Source organism: Acomys minous (assembly GCF_964271855.1).
Source record: "Acomys minous genome assembly, chromosome: 19".
Taxonomy (NCBI): Eukaryota; Metazoa; Chordata; class Mammalia; order Rodentia; family Muridae; genus Acomys; species Acomys minous.
In genome coordinates, this window is record NC_140499.1 from 63,585,417 (window position 1) to 63,605,657 (window position 20,241).

General features: G+C 42.0%; 1 protein-coding gene across 4 annotated transcripts in view; it reads right to left on the minus strand.

Annotated features, from left to right (window-relative positions):
* LOC311589932 (late cornified envelope protein 1E-like) overlaps nt 1-19,939 on the minus strand; it is a 40,851-nt gene extending 20,912 nt beyond the window's left edge. Inside the window, exons 1-3 of one of the 4 annotated variants that reach the window (XM_084768673.1) lie at nt 19,818-19,939; nt 18,558-18,876; nt 7,766-8,048 (exon numbers count right to left, since the gene is read on the minus strand). In XM_084768673.1, coding sequence (XP_084624799.1) covers nt 7,967-8,048; nt 18,558-18,853 — 378 coding nt within the window. In that variant the 5' untranslated portion in view covers nt 18,854-18,876; nt 19,818-19,939 and the 3' untranslated portion in view covers nt 7,766-7,966. Of the gene's footprint in view, nt 1-7,765; nt 8,374-8,964; nt 9,069-18,223; nt 18,486-18,527; nt 18,877-19,817 lie in introns of those variants that run through there. The other 3 variants (XM_084768672.1, XM_084768669.1, XM_084768671.1) reach the window with 3 other exon arrangements.
* Nucleotides 19,940-20,241: the final 302 nt, after the last annotated feature.

The window sequence follows — 20,241 nt, forward strand, 5'->3', positions numbered from 1 at the left end:
CTAGGGTGGTGTTATCTATCCTGCGAAGTCATTGCCAAATCCAACATTGCAAGGTTTTCCCTTGTGTCTTGTTCTTAGGCTTAAGTGTTTTATACCCGCTGAGTCATCCTCTCTCTGTGCTTTCATGTCCCAGCCTTGTCACTGGGCAAGCAGGTATTTCCGTAACTGCTGAGGAGACTGTGCCCCTCACTGAATGAGCATAGCACTCTGGTTGAAAGTCATTTATTTAGGGGAGTAGAAAGACCAGAGGCTGTCCCTGACATGGACTCAGTTGCCAGCTTTTTTATCATCCCCGCCCGCCACGCCCTGTGGGACTGCCTTTCCAGGCCACGAGGGAAGAATACAAGTCCAGCCATGATGTGACTTGAGGAGCTGGGATGAATGGGAAAGAGGGGCTCCCTTATCCGAGGAATAGGGGAGGGGGGGGGACAAGAGAGAGGGAGGGAGGGAGGGAGGGAGGGAGGGAGGGCTGGGAGGAGAGGAGGGGTGGCAGCTATGACTAGGCTGCAAAGTGAATAAATAAATAAATTTTAAAAATGAAATAAAGAGGAATAAGGGGAAAATGGGAGGGAGGGAAGAATGGGAGGGTACAAGGGATGGCATAACCATTGAGATGTAACAAAAATAAATTAATAAAAAAATTTAAAAAATGAAATAAAGAAAAAGAAAGTCATTTATTTAACCATGTATATGAGGATCTCTTTCTCCGGGTTTTGTTCTACCCCTTATTTCAGTTAGTATGCAGTATTTGCTTATTACCTTCTTCTGGTTAGCGTGCATGTCTGTATCCTAGTACCTCGCTGAATTTATTGTTTTAGATTTGCAATTTGGAGCGGTTTGGGAAATCTTAGGAAGTGTGGTGTGGATGGAGATGGAATATCAGCAGGAATTGACCCCTGCCATTCCCAGTCGGATCTCTCTGTGATTCCCGCTTATAGATCAGATGTAAGCTCTTGGCTTCTGCTCCAGCGTCTCGCCTACCTGCCTGCTGCCATGTTTGTTCGCCGCCATGTTTGTTCCCCGCCATGATGGTCACGAGCTCACCGTTAGCAACTGTAAGTCCCAACAACCTCTTCCTTCTCTAAGTTCTCTTTATGATGTTTCCACAACAATAGGGAAGTTACTAAGAGAAAAGTTGGTACCAGGAGTGGAGTATTGCTGCGACAGACCTGGCCATGCTGTTTGTTGGAAGAATGTGGAAGACTTTGCGAATTTGAAGTAGGAAATCCGTTGAATGCTCCAGGTAAGGACTGACAGACAGACCTGGTAGAATCTTGGCATACAACAGTGACAACACCGATGTGGACTATGGAAGGGATTTCAGAGAGAATAATAATAACCAATAAGCTGGCGACAAACCATTCTTGTGATATTTCAGCAAAGAATGTGGCTGCTTTCTTTTTTTCTAAAAAGTCTACTTGAGGCTAAACTGAAAGGTTTAGGACTACAGGACTACAGAGGGGAGATTTCACTGCAGCCTAATAATGTTGACTCTAAGATTCCATTGGTGAAAATGAAATGCCCAAGGAAATTTCTGGATTCAAGGAAGGGGGTCAGGCTTCATCCCAAGCAGGCAGATATGCCTGGACTTGGCAGCACTGGACATGTGACTCCGGCTTTAGAGTCATGAAAGATGCAGCAACAAAGGACTTGTTGTATGGTTAACAACAGGCTCTGAGACCACGCATGTGGAAGGGGAGTCCCAGAATGGAGGCCCTGAGAGGCCTTCACATAAATCTGTGAAGGGGAAGCCTGGATTGTGTTGGAGACCCCAGGACGTTGGAGATTCCAGAGCTGTGTGATGTCTTCCGATGAGAACCACACACAGGAAGTGGACCCAGCACAACAGAGAGGAGTGTTTTGCCGTCAGGAAAGCTAGAAGGGCAGAGCTATCGAAGTCCTTTGAGATCAGACGTGGGTTTATAAGTTTTGGAGTTTTCCCTGCCAAGAGCCAATCTGTTAAAGGAGTTCAGTAGACACGTGAGCCTTCTGGAAGGGATCTGGTATTTTGCAAGGTTTGCACAATGATCCAACCCGGAATTGCTTCCAGTGTCTGACACTCCTTCCTTCACATCTCTCAAAACTCTGGCTTTGTGTGAACCCTCACTTCGGGCATTTACCCACTGTGACTGGACAAACGTTCTATGGAAGTTTTATGAAGATGCACTGCTGTTCAGATGAACTGATGATTTCATTATTCCTAATAATAGCTTTATAGAATTTCTGACTCAATTCAAACTATTTTTAGAAGTAAAAGCTAAACAGTTGATAGAATGTTTGTGGCTGCAATAAATGCTTGTGTGGACCTCCAGATGCCTCATGAGGAGACAGGCTAGAGACAGATTTGTGGCTCCAGATAGAGATGGCACCATGAATCCTGGCATGTACCTTAAGTATATACAAGTTGGTTTAACCTTCCCATGAACCCAAAATATAATGTGGCTACCAAGAAATGTCTAAGTTAAGTATAAAATTTAATGTTGAAATTGCAAACTATTTCATTGTAGTTCCCTATACTTTGTCAGCTTATGGCATATAATACTCTCATTCAAAACTTACTTTGTATGTGGGAATGAGAGACAGATGAAACTATTACCCTGAATTCACTATAAACTAAGAAAATGTGAAGGAGAGATAAACATGTTTTTGTTTAGATCACAAGTAGGGGATGAGAAAAAGACCTGTGAGAGAGCAGGTGATGTTTATCCCCTTAGAAGTTGAACCACCATGTGAGGGAGATTGCTTGTTAACCAGCTGAAAAACATCCTTGAACAAATTCTAAGAGGAGGTATAAATGTGAGCCAAAAACAGGAGGCGGGGCCTTTGGAGATTTGGGATAGTTTTGGCTGTTTATTGCTCCACTTCAAGATGCTCCTAGAGAGAACCGCTTGAGGGAAGGCTTCGGGGATCCCGGGCTCCAGCTGAGGTTCCGGGTTCTGGTTGCTCCAGGTCCCAGCAGAAGAAATCCTGCTGATTACGCCAGGAGAATCATTCCTCGGAACTGATATCCTTATGGTTTCATTATTGTATTCTTTGATCTTCTTTTCCTATTGTTTAGGTTAGTTGGGTTATAAGTGAGGTACTCTCGGCTAATAAGTTCATAATAAAATATATTGCTAAGAAAATTGAGCCTACAAAAATGTGTAGCCAGGTCAGTCCTAATTGAAAAGATATATATTCTTGTAACTTCTTGGCCCCTGTTAACCCTTGGGCATTTGTCAACCTTTGCCATTCTGAACTCACGTAATGGATACACAGATAAGAAATGTTTAGTTTTAATGAAAATACACATAAAACGTATTTTAGAATTATCTGGTTTTTTTATTAATTGCCTTTTTGACTATGAGGTAATTCTTCATTTCTTTCTTTCTTTTTCTTTTTTTATAATTTACTCAGGCTACATCCTGATTGTTTTCCTCTTGAGGTAATTCTTTTTCTGAGAAATATAAAAGCTGTGACCAGATAGTAAATGGAGTTAAAGTTGAAGTTTCTTACTTCATCTACCTTTTCCTCTTGAGCGTGTGTGTGTGTGTGTGTGTGTGTGTGTGTGTGTTCTATTTTCTCTCTCACATTTCTTATTTCCCTGTAGATTCACAAATAAGCCAACAGTCTCAGGCTCCACCCCCAGCAGGCACACTTTAGCCTACCAGAGATCTCTGCAAAGCAGCCTATCTACAGATCCAAGGAGCCTGCTTTTACAACTTCCTGCAGTTCTTGGCTGGATGCTGCTTTTATAGCTCTGGTCACAGGAAGATAGTGGTCAGTTTAAATTGTCCTCATTAGCAGCATGGCAACCAGTCTCAAATCACTAGAGAAGGAATCCTGGGCTCCCTCCCCTCTTTCTTTTTCTTTCAGTCCTCTGTTGTGATCAGCTGCCTGAGGTATCAGCTTGGCAACCCAAGAGATAAAGCTAACCCTGAGACATAAAGCAAGCATAGGAGTTTACATCATGCCCCAGGCTCTCCCCTGGCTGAACCAAAGCTGAGGACTTCGGCATTTCCCAGCTGGCTTTTTGTCTTGCTTTGGTCTGGTATTTCCTCACTATACCTCTTTCTTCCCTTTTGGAATAGCAATATATATTCACGGCCATAGTACATTGGAAGTTTACACGTGTTTATGTTTAAGAGATTATCTTTTTTTTTTTAACAATAACACTTTTTTTCCTTTATTAATTTATTCTTGTTACATCTCAATGGTTATCCCATCCCTTGTATCCTCCCATTCTTCCCTCCCTCCCATTTTCCCCTTATTCCCCTCCCCTATGACTGTTCCTGAGGGGGATTACCTCCCCCTGTATATGCTCATAGGGTATCAAGTCTCTTCTTGGTAACCTGCTGTTACCAGGAAACTGAGACAGAGGGGAGGACATTCTATTGGGACTCTAGATAAGAGAAGCATGGGAGAATGGCAAAGTAGAAGGATCCAGAGGGTCCTAGAAACCTACAAGTAGAACATTATGGTAGGCAGATTTGGGCCCAGGGGTCCCGCTCAAACTAAGGCACCAGCCAAGGACAATACAGGCGGTAAACCTTAAACCCCTACCCAGATCTAGACAATGGACAGAACAATCTCCACAGTAGAGTGGAGAGTGGGATATGACTTTCTCACATACTCTGGTGCCTCACCTTTGACCATGTCCCCTGGACGGGGAGACCTGGTGGCACTTTAAGAGATTATCTTGAATCCCTGAAGAGACATTGGACTTTTAAGCTGTGTTGAGACCCTGAAAGACTATGGGAGACTTTTGAAGTGTGAATCAATGAATTTTGCATTATAGCATGGCTCCAAGCCTACTGGGGACTAGGAGTTTGAATGTGGTTGTTTGAATGAGAATGCCCACACCACCAAATAGGCTCATATATTTGAATGCTTGGTCCCCAGTGTGTGGAACCATTTTGTAAGGATTAGGAACTGTGGCCTTGTAGAAGGAGGTGTATCACTGGAGATGGGCTACGAGGTTTAAAAAGCCCACACCATTCTCAGATAGCTTTATCTCCCCGTCTCCTTGTGGCTTAGACGTAAACTCTCAGCTACTTTTCCAGAATCATGGCTGCCTGTTTGCTGCTATATGCTCCCTATGATGTTGATCATGGACTCAAATACACAGAAACTGCAATCACAATAAACTCTTTCTTCTATAAGTAGCCTCGGCTATACGTGTCTCTTCACAGCAATAGCGAAACAACTAAGACAGACCTCTACTCACTGAGCAATCTGACCAGCTCCCCATGTGCACTTCCAGTGCGCTGTTGAATGCTTTGGCACCATTTTGCTGGGAACTTTCACCCCCGATGTCATTGGCATTATGGCTATATAGTTTTCATTCCCAAAGTGTCTTTGGCTCTGTTGTCAGAATAACACTAGCACATTAGAATAAGTTTTGAAGTATTCTCTTTCCCCTTTTCCTTTTGGGAACAATTCAAGTGTTATTTTGTGCTGGTCTTCAGAATAATTTGCCAGTGAGACTCTTTGAATCTATTCAGAGATTCAGTCTTCTTGTTCTATTTGCAGTTTGTCACAAATCCATCATGGTAAGATTTGTGTTTCTTGGAATATTCAATTAGTTGGCACACAGTTATTCACAGAAATCTTTTATAATACAATTTGTCTTTTACAAACTAATTACAATGTTTCATGCCTTTGTCTAGTTTTATTTTCTGCATTGACGCTTCTCTTTTATGTTTTAATAGTATGAAGAAGCAAATCTTCATCCCATTTTCTCCAGCATTTATTTATTTGTATTTTATGAGTTAGGATGGATGTTTTGCCTAAGTGTATGTCTGTGCACCACTTGGGGACTTGGTGCCTGTAGGGGCCAGAAGAGAGTCAGATCCCTGGAAGTTAAGTTACAGCCCTTGTGAGTTGACATGTGCGTCCTACAAATAGATCCATGGTCCTCTGGAAGAGCAGACAGTGTTCTTACACACTGAGCCCTCTCCCTACCTACACCTCTTGGCTTTTTTTTTTAATGCTTATTCTTTTCTGCATCTCCTTGATCTGTGGTCTTATCTTTTTAATTACCTTCTGCCTTATAAGTGTGAGATCAATTTGTTCTTTTCTGACTCACTTGGGTTGATGTTCTTGGGCCTGTCATGTAATGTTCATTGGAATATATCTTCCTCAGCACTGCCTTGTCTGCATAGAAAGACAAAAAGTAAGTTTTAATAAGATGTGAAGGGTTAAAATTATATAAAATATCATTTCTTATCATAGTCAGACAAGACTAAAAAGAAAGGTCAGAAAAAGAACAGGAAATTGCTTAGATATGTGAGTCTTAATCACAAATTGAGATGAATCACAGAAAAGAGCATAGCATACCCCACAGGCGTGCAAATTAAGACACAGTGTTTCAAAGCATTTGGCATTCACACACTTCCACCCTTCACACCTCATGGTCATCCTTCCAACCCCTCACATTACCCCTACTCTCTCTAAATTTCATTACCACTCTTTAATTATTATTGATATATATGTATATACTAATACAACATGCTGGGCCCCTTTAATGTTGCATATATATGTATATGTGTGTATGTTTGCATGTGTGTGTTTAAGGCTGACCACTTAGTAATGAATAACATTTCCTGGGACTTGAATTGGAGAAAACTCATCCTCCTTCTCTTAGTGCCATTAATTTTCCAGAGTTCTTTATCTGTGGACCGAGTCTACTTAGTCCTGTTGGTATGCTCATAGGTATATGACCACCCACTGGAGTGTGTTAATCCTTTCAGGGACACACCTGCCACACTCCACATGGTTTTAGGGAGTGACCTGCCTGGAGCATCAAGGAAATGAAGAAAGGATAGAGTCACAGAGAGATGTACAAAAAGGCTTGGGATAGGGTGAACATGTGCTCTGATGGACACACAAGAACAGGACCCCAGAGAGTTATTTATATACATTTGAATGGAGAATTCAGGTTTATTGTATATGTATACAGCTGAATCTGGAGGCAAGTTTACCTAATCTCACTATAGGGTAACAGTCCCAGGCAGTAAACATCTGGGAGGAGGGAGCCATGGTTGACAGTTTCTACATACACACGTCAGTCCTTTCTAAACACCTGGGGAAGGCTCTGCCATTCCCGTGGGTCTTATCCACAAGACGGCTTTACTCAGGGCTCCCTCCACTCCCTCCACATGCCCTGTAACATTTGGGTATCGATGACAACTCACTTGCCAGCAGCTCCACTAGAGGCAACTCATTTCTCCTAGGCTGTGGTGTCCAATAGAGGCAATATCTTTAAGTTCATCTGTTTTCAATGCAATGTAATGTATTTATGCAAGAAAGGGCAGCACATAAGTAAAATGAAAGAGAAATGAGAGGCCACTTTATCCTGACCCATTGTTTTGAATATTGAGTCATGGTTCTTTGAACAAACAGGTATCTAATCACAACCATCTGTTCTCCGTGAAATGGTCACTTAATTCATTGCTTCTCTTCATGTTGTCAGTCCGTATTGACTATTAGAAATACCATCAAAGTTCTTATAATTATAGAGCAATGGGTAAAAATCACAAAAAGTCCTTTGATCTCAGAAGAAGGCAGTAGCCACAATTATCAACTTTCAGTCTTCACTGGCCCCTCTGTGTGCAGGTAACCAAGGCTTCACAATCTAAACTCTACGCAGTGACTTCCTGTTATCTGAATCCCTCAGAAGTCCTGAGGCAAAGCTCTGCCCCAGAGAGTGTAATCCAGACCTGCTTACTTATCAACACTGATCTGCGGGGACGCTAGTGATTCAAATGGTCACGAGGCTAGCGGGTAGTGGCAGAGAAGACTTTATTATTAGGAAACACAGAAAAGGAGCCTTGGAAACTGGGTGTAAATTGAGGATCTCCACAGGAAGATGTGAGCATTTCAGTGCTTGAGATGCCAGGGTAGAAAACAAGAGAGTCAGGCAGCTGCAGGTCTTCTGAACTTGGCTTCCACCTGCAACACAAGTCAACTGTCTTCCTCTCCCAGGCTAGCAGCAGCCTCCAGACTGCTGGCTACTGCCACAGCTGCTGCCACTGCTGCCACCACAGCAGCCACCGCTGCCACCACTGCTACAGCACCCAGAGCTGTGACGATGGCGACGCAGAGATCTGCGGGGCCTGTGGTGGCTCAGGCAGCAGCCACCACCCCCAGAGCTGCAGCAGCCCCCGGAGCTGGAGCCACAGCAGCCCCCAGAGCTGGAACCACAGCAGCCCCCAGAACCCAGGCTACAGCAGGAAGACACAGGGGGGCACTTAGGAGGACACTTAGGGGGGCACTTAGGGGGACACTTTGGGGTCTGGCACTTGGTAGGGCACTTGGGGGTGCACTTGGGAGGGGGCTGGCACTGCTGCTGGTTCTGCTGGCAGGACATCTTGGCCTTCAGGTGTTCACGAGCTGCAGGAGAGTCACACATATTTCAGTCATCAGACACTTGGCCTATTCTGGCCCCCAGAAGAATCATTGATAGTTATAAAAACACCATCTATAGTTATTTTATTTATAATATACACATACTCTAACTTCGTGTTCATTATGTTTTTAGAACCCCAGAAATCCATGCAGGTAAGATACTAATTGTCACCTTGTCTCCATCAGCACTGAATAAATCTCTAATGACACTATAAAATAACGAGTAGTCTTAATCCTTATACACGTGCTAGTATATGGATTATTCCAGAGAAAAATAGTTGTAAAAGGAAAGACCAATTACTACTTGAAGGCAATTTCAGTTTAAGATCAGTATATCAAGGACCTTTGACGTTAGTAATGGGGGAATGAGCGCAGACACTTAAAGAAAAATGTGTAAACCCTGCTAAGAGCTGGCATGGGGACACTGGCCCTTTTGTGAGGCCAGATTTCAGATATATCCAAATCACCACACACTCAGGCTAAGGGTGGCAAGAGAGCCTTCCCAGTCTCCTCTCTAGCTCTCGTCTGGCAGCTCCTCTGGTAAAGTCTCTGCTCTTCCCTCCAGTGCCCACTTACCAGGATGATGGGCAGCACAAGTTCCTTGTGTGTCTCAGGCTGTGAGTGGATGGAAGTGTCCTGTCCCTCAGTCCTTTTATTCAGATCCTGGGCTCTACCCCAGCCTGTGCGACAGGGGCTGGATGTGGGAAGCCCTGCCTCCTGACACCCACAGGGTCACGTGACTGATAATGAGTAGGCGTTCCACAGCAGCTTTCCCGCAGGAGGCCCAGGAATGCGGCATGTATCTTAGAGCATGGTTTAGGCATGGAGGGAGGAAGTGGATTCCAGGATCCTTAGCTGCACATACCTTCAGGTGTCTAACTTAGGAACCAGTGGTTTCCCTTTCTTTTTCCTCCCTGTTGCTTCTTTTTTTTTTTTTTTTTTTAAGGCAGTGAGATAGAGATTTTATTTTATTTTTAATTTTTTTCTCTCCTTTATTAATTTATTTTTGTTACATCTCAATGGTTATCCCATCCCTTGTATCCTCCCATTCTTCCCTCCCTCCCATTTTCCCCTCCCTGTTGCTTCTTAATGTAACATGTGCAGTTTTAGAGCAAGTTGACCTAGTAAAACCTTGAAGTTTCTTCCAGGTCTGCTTCCATTTATGAACTTTCCCATTATATCTATATCGATATCTATATATATATATCATCTATATGTGTGTATATATGTATAGTTTAGACACCTATAGAAATAAAACTGTGTATGATGGATCCAAAACAGCCCCAAAATACGTTGAGGTATGGTTTTCAAAGTCTACACAAGCTGTGTCATTTTCCATTTCATGAGTATACATTAAAAATTATTTATTCACTTTGGAGAATATTTATAAGAATTTTATGACTATAAATGAAACATCAAGTGATCATGTAGACTGTTTAAAAAAGACACATTTGCAAGCTGCTAATTAGAGGGTGAGGATACTGCCCTTTAATCAAGCAACTAAGAGATGTCTCAGCTGTGTAGAACATATACTGGTTTTGTAGAGCATCTGAGTTTGGTTCCTAGCACCTAAGTTGGGCATCTCACAATCACCTGTCACCACATGAGATCTTTCTACCTCCAAAGGCACATGCACTCAAGCACACATGCACTCAAGAACACATGCACTCAAGCACACATGCACTCAAGTACACATCCACACAAAGAGACACACAGACACACAGAAACAAAGACACACAGGGAAAGACACACACAGGCACACATACAGAGGCACAAACACACACCCACATACACAAACACAAACACACACACAGATATAAACACAGACATTATAAACATTACAGACACATAGACAGATACATACACATATGCACACACATTAAATATATCTTTAAAAACAGCCATTGAAAGAAAATGAAAAGGTTCAATGATTAACATATATGAAAATGTCCCAAGGAAAGTTAATACTTAGCAAAATGAATATGCATTAATAATGAAAAAAGCAGTGGTTATTACCAGAGTGAGTACATATCCTTTTTTTTTTATCTCTTTCTTTAAATTTGTCTCAGTACATATTTTATCTTGGATATTTTATGAATTTACATGTAATCTTCATTTAGAAACATGCTACTCTTGTCTTTATTGTTTCAAAATTGCTAGATATTCTGTGGCAGCCAGGACAGCTCTTGTGGAAACTGGGTGTTATTATTTTTAAGGTCAGATGAAACAGTAGTGAGAAGAAAATAAGAAAAGGGGTTCACTGGTATAGAGGAAATGATGTTGTTCACCTGTGAGAAGTAGAGAAACAGAGCACACACTGTGGGTTATTGTCGGTCTCCTGCATGTGAGGCAGAAGGCTTAAGGAGCCAAGTCCCTGACTGAGGGGACACAGGCTATGTGAAGAGGAATAGCTCAGCAGTATTCCAGATGAATATGTCTCTGTGACCACTGGAAGTCTGTTCCCTCTGTGTGCTTCTGATTTTCATGCATACTCCACATGTCTACAAGCTATGTATGAACATATTACTTTGAACTTCTTTTTCTTTTCAGAGTTTAGCACTCCCGATTATAACTATCACAACTCGCTGGCAAAACCTTTTCCAAGGCTGTGCGTCACTTAACAGATGCAAAGGCCCTTATGACATCAGCCTTTTGTGAACCTGAGGCATTTCCCACCTGACCCCAAATCTGTTCTTAGGTGAATGATGTTATGTTATGATCTTCTGTTTCCCCTAACATGTATGTTAACAACCTTTACCTGCCATGATAATGCATCTTGGTGCCACCTTTGTGTTCTTCCATTTAATCCGTGTTTAATGTAGTTATGATGAATTCCTTAACCTTTCTGAGGGTTTATGGTTTTGCTTATCTTCAGTAGTTGGACACATTCATCCTGTAGATTCTGGTGAGGTCTAAGCCTCTAACTGTCATCTTCGTTGATGTGGAAGCTTAGGAAGAGATACTCCTAAAGACTTGGGTCACCACAAAGGAACCTCACCGCTGAGGCACATGACATTGGGAAACACTTCACTGTCTCATCTGGTGTGACTTTATTACTCAGGTTGTTCCAAAAGGCTGAGCAACTGGGAGAGGGCAGAAACTAATCCCTGATTTCCCCAATGCAGTTATGCTTGGCTCACCTTGGGACGTCTAGGATGATGTGGCTGAGATGCCAGCTAGTTTACTCTTCTGCCTTAATGGAAGACAACACCCAGGTCCTCAGCTGGCCTGCCTGAGCATAGGTCTGTGTGAGTAGCAGGCTAGCTGGAGGGAGACTAGAAGCAAGCCTTGGGTGTCAGCTCTGGAGACCTGGGACTCAAGCCAATGTGAATATCATGGCTAGTAAAGGGTTGACTTTTTGAGGGCTTCAGTTATCAGGTGCTTTTCTCTGATAAAGACAGTTTTTCCATCTCCTGAATATAAGAGAACACTGAAAATGATGACAACAAGTTTTTTTTTTTTAAAGTTCATTTCTCTGCACTCTAGACACAGAATCAAAAAAAAAAATGTAATGCTATCTGAGAGGCATTTTTGTTAGTTTTCAGTTTTTTGATTGAAAATATTTTCATACAATGTATTCTGAACATGGTTGCTCTTCCTTCACGTCCTTCCAGATGCTACACATCTCCTCATATTTGTTCTTTCTCTTTTGAGAGCAAACAAGCAAAAAATAAATGTGTGGGAAAACCCACCAAACCAAAATAAAACAAAACGAACAAACAAAAGGGGGGAAACATTAGAAACACGCATACATGGAGCTATCCACACACAACTTCATACAAAACCCATAAACTACAAAATTACAAATCATAATAGATAATTAAAAAACCCATTAAGGCAAAAAAAAAGTTAAAGTAAAGCATTATGAGACAAAACAAAACAAAAACAAAAAACAACCTCCAAAATGCCATTGAGTTCCTAATGAAATCTCACTGGATGCATAACCCACACTTAAGGCCAAGCTGCATGCTTAGTAGTGGATAAAAAACACAACCTCCCCCAGCCCATGGACCGTCATAATGAGTCCATGTGATCTTCCAACAGCTAGCTTCTTTCTTCCCCCCTTCCTGAAAGACAGCATTGTCAGTTTGATCCTCAGTAAACCTTTCTTTCCACCCACAGAGTGTTCTCAATCAGCAGCTTCTCTGCATCCCTGCTTACAGGATCTGTGCACATCTCAGTACAGAAAACCATGTGGCGTGAACCTGTGCAGCCTAGTATTTGCTGCCACCATTTCTGTGGGTTCATATGTGCTTCATTGCTGTTGAGTCTGAAATGTCTGCTTCTTCTGTGCCCTTCATCCCCACCAACTCATACAATCTTAACCTCTCCCATTCTTCATGGCTCTTTGGGGCTTAAGGGGAAGAGTTTGATTAAGATATTCCATTTAGGACTTAGTTCTGAAATGACTTGTTCTCAGCACATTGCCCAGCTTTGGACCTCTGTAATATTGTTCATTCCTTGCACGAGGAATCTTCTCTGAGGCTAGCTAAGTGAGACACTGATCTATGGGTCAGCACAATGTCTGTAGGAGTCAGTTAGTTGCAGTGATCCATTAGCAATGCAGTAGTATTTGGTTTTCCCTCTGTCTATGAGCTATGTAGTCTCAGGCTCTTAGCCAACAAATCAGAGTCATGCAGGTCTTAAGTCCAATCAGTTAGTCCTGGGTTGTTTCCACAACTTTTGTGTCATTAGCACACCAGTGTTTTTTCTACCAATCTATGATTATGGGATGGTACAAGTAAGAGTACTGGGGGGTAGGACAGTGAACCTAAGGTTCATTTGAGGTGACACGTGAAATCAACCTGAGTAGAAGCTTCTTAAAATCTATTCATACATAATAGAAATACAAATAAAATCACAAAATAATGGAGAATAAAGAGCCCCAAGAAGACATCTCAAGCTATCAGTGACATGATCACAAGCAAATCACTATTGTAGGTTGGAGTGTATGTAACTGACTGGTGCTCACCTTTCCCTCTGTAGCTCGCAGGTGACCTTCCAGCACCAAGCACACTGGTCAGTAGGGTGAAGGCTTCGGTCAGGCACTCCCGTGGCAATGGTAGAATTAATATCATAAAAATGACAATGTTAGCAAAGGCTTTTTACTAAGCCAAAGCAACACGAAAGTCTCTCTTTCATTTTCATAGAAATAGATTTTTTTAAGTATCCTAAAATTTGTAAAGAACTACAAAAGACCCAATATAGTAATAATAATAATAATAATAATAATAATAATAATAATAATAATAATAATAATCCTGAGCAAAAAGAACAATACTGGGTTGATTATCATTCCAGATCTTCAGATAATATTGCAGAATCATAGTAATAAAAATTTATATTGGAAGAGAAACATAGAACAATGGAATAAAATAGAAAATCCAAACATGAGTACACATGACTTCAGCAAATTACAATGTGAGAAAGATGCTTCAGACATAACCTGATGGAAAGAAATCGCCTTCCAGAAACGGTGCTAGGAAAACGGGAGGCCCACATCCAAACCAACAGGCAACAGAGTACGAGAATGGACACAGGGACACGGAGGCCATAATCACCTCTCCTGGGGCCGAGAAGAAAACGAATCCTCATTTATGATCAAGGCCCTAGTGAAGGGAGGAGTAGAGAGAATGTATCAAACATTACGCAGAGCTAAAGAAAAACCGTTTCATCTAATACTGAGAACAAGGCGAGTGTGTGGACTTTCTCAACTCTTAAATTTTTAGTTAGATGCCCAACAGAGAAATGCATAAAAGGTATTCAAGCAGGAAAAAGAAGAAGAAAATTACCTGTATTTGCAAACAGTGTTAGCCTACTGGAAGCACCCTAAAATGACACTAGAAAATATCAGACATGGGCCGGGCAGGGGTGGCGCACGCCTTTAATTCCAGCACTCGGGAGGCAGAGGCAGGTGGATCACTGTGAGTTCGAGGCCAGCCTGGTCTACAAAGTGAGTCCAGCCCAGCCAAGGCTACACAGAGAAACCTTGTCTCCAAAGACAAAAAAAAAAAATCAGATATAATGTTTTACAAAGTCAAATTCAGTAGCCCTTCTGTAAGTGAAAACTGAATATAATAGCAAAGAATTCAGGAAACATCCCCACGATGGTAGCATTTTAAAAAGTGGAAACTGGAAATAAACAAGGTCAAGGAGATAAAAGAGTTCTACAATGAAACTTTATAAAACTGAAGGAAGACACCGAAGAAAACGAAAAGATGGGAAGTCCTCATATTTTCACATACTAATAGAATTTATATTTCAAAAATAACTGTATTATGGAAAAGTAATCTTCAAATTCAATTAGATTCTAATAAAATATAACACAATAGGAAATTTTGTTTAAATAGAAAATGCAATCATAAAATATGTGCCATTTAAAATATCCCACACTAACAAAGAAATCAAACACAGAAATGCCGGAAGTATCACAATACCTAATTTCAAGTTATATTTCTGAGCAAACTTGTCATATTAAGCAGCATAAACTGTCAAATACTGCCAGGAAATAGATGTGTAACCCAACAAAGTAGACCTCAGAACCAAGAGATAAACCTACACAGATACACAGGCATGTAATCTTGAAGAAGCCAGTGCCCGTTAGTAAGTGGTGATGAGGACCCTGGACATCCTTATACACAAGAAAAACCTAGACCTGTTCCTTACACCTTGCACAAAATCACCTCAAATGAGTTAAATCGGGGGAAAAAAAATAAGGACACAATAAAATATAACTGAAAACCAATTTATGAAATTCAATTTATAGAAATAGACAAGAACATTCTTTTTTTAAAAGCTCTGCATTCTCATTAAAAAGAATTGTAAATATTGATGTGAACTTGAAAAGTGCATTCTCAGCAAAGGTAAGAGACAGTTTACAGATTGAAATAAAAAGTCAATAGCTATAAATTTGATGGAGAATTAGTACCCAGTCCACACAAAGACATAAAATATTATGAAAAGACATGCAATTAATAAAAGGGAAAATGAAATGAACAGCCAGTACTCAAACATGAAATTTATGTTTTTATTTATATATCAAGTTTCAGGATAAGCAAATTATACAAGTTAATTGTTAGTTGATCAAATCATGGTCATATCAATTACTAGATTTTAGACATCAGGAACATGGAAAAGAAACTGATACCCAGATCGCAGCTCATGGCAGCCATCATGGCCACTAATGTGAGGACCAAATGCTGGGGAGGATATTGCAAAAGAGGAATCTCAAAACAAAAACTAGAATTACCTTAGGATCCAGCCACACCAGTTCAGGTACACAAGCAAAGCCGCCAAGTCAGCATAGCACGTAGCCACCTACAGGCTGATATGTATCATTGCATTATTGATAACAGCCACCATATAGAACCACACGTGTGGACAAAGAAAAGGTACAAAGGAATGGTATTCAGCCCTAAAAAATAGTTTAGTAGTTTGCAGGATTAAGATTGGACTGAAAGACCATACTGATTTAAACACATCACACACTGAAGGACAAGTATTGCACATTTTTCTCTCATAGGTAGATGAAATGCATGTGCTTACACATACAGGTATAATATGATTTATATATTTCTAAAATGAAATCACCTATCAGTTCAGTGGTGCTTTCTACCACATGTAATATGGATTTTATTGACATGTCCTTCACATTTTAATTTACATATTATACTGAAGTTACGCTGTTCTCTTCAGTTGTTCACATAGCAGGTGATGCACTCTCAGCAGTATTTACAGTGCGTACAAAGCTCTTTGCGGGGAAACAACCCTAAATATTTTCCAGGAATAATTTAAACTTACATGTGAATTGATGACTTTTATCGTGTTTAAATTACAAATAGCAATGCGAATAAATGTGACAGGGATGTTTTCACTTACAGTTACCAGTGTGTATGTAAATTTGCCAGTGGGGGTTGACTGGGTGAATGAGTGCACTTAAGGGACCATTCATGTGGAAGGGACAGTAGAAAAATGATGAAAAAGTCTTTCTGATACTAATGACAGAGGACAGAGTTAGACACCCGAGGAAACCAGAAGATCAAAGACAAACGTGTCTTAGTAGTACTACAGTGACTTCTTTTTAAAGCAAATCACAGAAGCAGGGAACAAGCATATACAAAGATTTCCAAGTACTTCACTCTCCATCAACAGAGTCCTTTGTCAACGCCATAGCCACCACTAACATGGGGAGAGGGATGAGGCCATGGCCAAGGGTCAGCTGTACAGACGGTCCCACCTTTGTCCTACACACACACACACACACACACACACACACACACAATATATATATATATATATATATACACTCTAATGTGCAGTATTATACCTATATAACTCAATTATAGTACAAGGTTTACTTCCAGTACTTTGAAAATGCTGTTGCAGGCTGTTCAGGATAAGTAAATTATACAAGTTAATTGTTAGTTGATCAAATCATGGTCATATCAATTACTAGTCTATTTTTTATCACAAGAATATACATCTTAGGTGCAACAGATAGACATGATTCTATAGTAAGATAAGGTAAAATAGTTAGATAATATCTTCAAAAACCTCAGAGACATGCAGAATATGGCATTTAAAGATGTTCTTATTATTTTAAAGATTATTTGACAGTGAAACAGGTTACCTCCTGGCAACACGCAGCTGACCTCAGAGGATGATGAGCTTCAGAGAACCTCCATATGGAGACGGCTTCAAAACTGGCAAACAAGCTCTGGGGAAAATGTCCTCACTCCTGCCACAGACAGAATGCTGCCTAAAAAGGGGCAAGCTTGGATGCAGTCAGAGTTGACAGCCAAACTCTGCCAAGACAGGGTAAGCAAGGCCTCAATAGTTCCTGCCTCACAAATATGTCTGTCAGATACATTGGGCCAGAAGACTAAAAATGATGCTCCAATGTTATAGAGGGTTTTGAGTGACTGCAAAGGCAGCAGACTGTCTCTGTCATCTTTTCATTTGGGAAGCTGCTAACCTGCACTCTGTATATACTCAGGTAATTAATTTTATTCCTTCTCAAGTTTCTGACAGGATTCAAGACGAGATAGTTTAGTTTTTACAGTGAAACTTAGTTGTTTAGGGGCTAAGATGTTTTCAGGTCTAGATAGGTGTTTTAAGTTGATAATGACGAGATGTGATAGAGATTGATTTACATTCAGAATTTTGATGCACCAAGAAGAGAGAAAGATGTTTTCTTCAAGGGTGCCAAATACATATAGCTAAAGCACTCACTAAGAATGTAATATTTATATAATTCCTGATTGTTCCATGGTTCTTCCTTTTGTAGGTAGTTTATTGTGTATATGTGTAATAAATAAATGTATATGTAAAAATTTTTTAAATATTTAAAAAAAAAAAAGAAGTTTCCACCCTATAACACTTCAGATACAGCACCAAATGACTTGATGGAAACTGTAAATTACTGCATGTGTAGATCCCAACTTTCTTTCCGAGAGAACAAAAACAGAAAATATGACGTGTAAAGAGAAGTGACTGACTGGTGTGTCTAATGTGCATGCTGAAGCCACTTCCTTCTAACGGGTGTCTAACAGTGAACATTTACCTCCAACACCCTGGACACTGGGTTTTCCCCAGTTCTTATAAAATGTGAGGAGTGACTGCCAATTCTAAGTTCTCACACCAACTTCACTGCTAAAAACATGATTGAAGTTCTCACAGATGCAGAGGAGCACTTGCTGTGAAGTCCTAGGAAGCACACACATGTCTAAAAGGGCACATGAGGTCTGAGTGTCACTCTCTATGCAGGGAAAGATGACTAAGGGATCAGGATGAGGATGATGCTGAGAGGGGAACAAAACAAGAGTCTTGTCTGCAGTGCTTGTCAAGGCTGTTTTTATTTGTGAAAAGGACGCAAAGAGGCAGAGTCTCCTGAGTAGACAGCAGAACATTTCCCATAATATTCCATCATCTCAGAGGCAGGGCAGGTCGGGAAGCAGGGGAGACAGAGCATCACACGTGGATGAGTCTTCTGAGCATGTGGTCCTCCTGCCTGGCTTGTCTGTTGTCTTCCTCAGCCAGGTCAGCAGCAGTCCCCAGACTGCTGGCTACTGCCACAGCAGCCACTGCTGCCACCACTGCTGCCACAGCAGCCACTGCTGCCACCACTGCTGCCACAGCACCCACTGCTGCCACCACTGCTGCCACAGCACCCACTGCTGCCACCACTGCTGCCACCACTGCTACAGCACCCAGAGCTGTGACGATGGCGACGCAGAGATCTGCGGGGCCTGTGGTGGCTCAGGCAGCAGCCACCACCCCCAGAGCTGCAGCATCCCCCAGAGCTGGAGCCACAGCAGCTCCCAGAACCCAAGCTACAGCAGGAAGACACAGGGGGGCACTTAGGGGGACACTTTGGAGGGCACTTTGGGGTCTGGCACTTGGGAGGGCATTTGGGGGTGCACTTGGGAGGGGGCTGGCATTGCTGCTGGTTCTGCTGACAGGACATCTTCACCTGTGGCTGGTCAGTAGCTGTGAGAGAGACACACACACATCAGATACATGGGCAGCTAACCCATCCTGGACCCCAGAATGTCACTGGTAACCACAGAAACACCATCTACAGTCATCTCATTTATAATATACTCATATGGTCCCATCCTGTTCCTCATGTCGTTGGAACATCAGAAACCCATGCACCCGGCATACTGATACCTGGAGTCCAGCAGCACTGCATGGATATCTAGGGACATCTAGAAAGATCTGCTATTCTTAGACCTCGCACATGTGCACTGTGTGGATTATTTCACAGAAAAATAATCGTAAAGGAAAACAAACTATTAGTACTCGAATGTGATTTTGGCTTAAGGCCAGTATTTCAAAGGACCTTCTATCACACTAAGAGAATATGATCAGCCCCTGACAGAAAAATGTACAAACCCTGTTCAGACCTGCCCTGGGAGCACTAGCCCCTTTTGTGAGGACAGAGTTCAGATGTATCCAAATGATCATCTGCTCAGCTAATGGTGGCAAGGTCACTGCTATGCTGGTGGTGTCCTATAGACCAGAGAAGGATGTGAACAGATCCCGGAAGCAGGGCTGCCTTTCCTCCCCAAGGCAAAGTGAGACCCTGTTGCCCTTTCCTGACCCCAGCTCTTCACTGGAAGGGACTGGAAGCATTTCCTTCAGAATCCAACTCTCCTGTAAAGCCTGTCCACGTGCAGTTCTCTATGCTGGAGTGACCTGGCCTGAGGGATCCCATAGACTGAAGATGCTTTGTCCTCTCCAGGGCCAGAATACCCAAAGGTTTCCAGTGATCCTCAGAAGCAAGGCAGTTCATCCCTCACACTTCACCATATTCCATGAGCTCTCAATATCGCCGACAGGCTGCGATATCCTTACAAGCCTCCTGTCCAGCTCTAGTGTGGTGCCCCCCGGTAAAGTCTGTGCTCTTACCTCCAGTGGACACTTACCAAGCTGATGAGCAGCACAAGATGCTTGGGTATCTCAGGCTGTGAGTGGATGGAAGTGTCCTGTCCCTCGGTCCTTTTATTCTGCTCCTGGGTTCTGCCCCAGCCAGTGAGACAGTGCCTGGATATGGGTGGCCCTGCCTCCTGACACCCACATGGTCTTGTGACTGGTGATGACCAGAGATTCCTCACCAGCCTTCCACTCGAGGCCAAGGTATGAGCATCTTCCTTAGAGTGTGACTTAGGCATGAGAGGAGGAAGAGGATTCCCAGATCCTTAACCCTGCCATCATTACAGAAGATCTGCGTTGTGAACCAGCTTTTTCTCTGTCTTCCTTTTTTTCTGCTGGTTCTTACTCTGATATGTGCAAATTGTAGCCCACATTGACGGGGAGGAAAAACAAAATAAAATACCTGAAGTGTCTTGC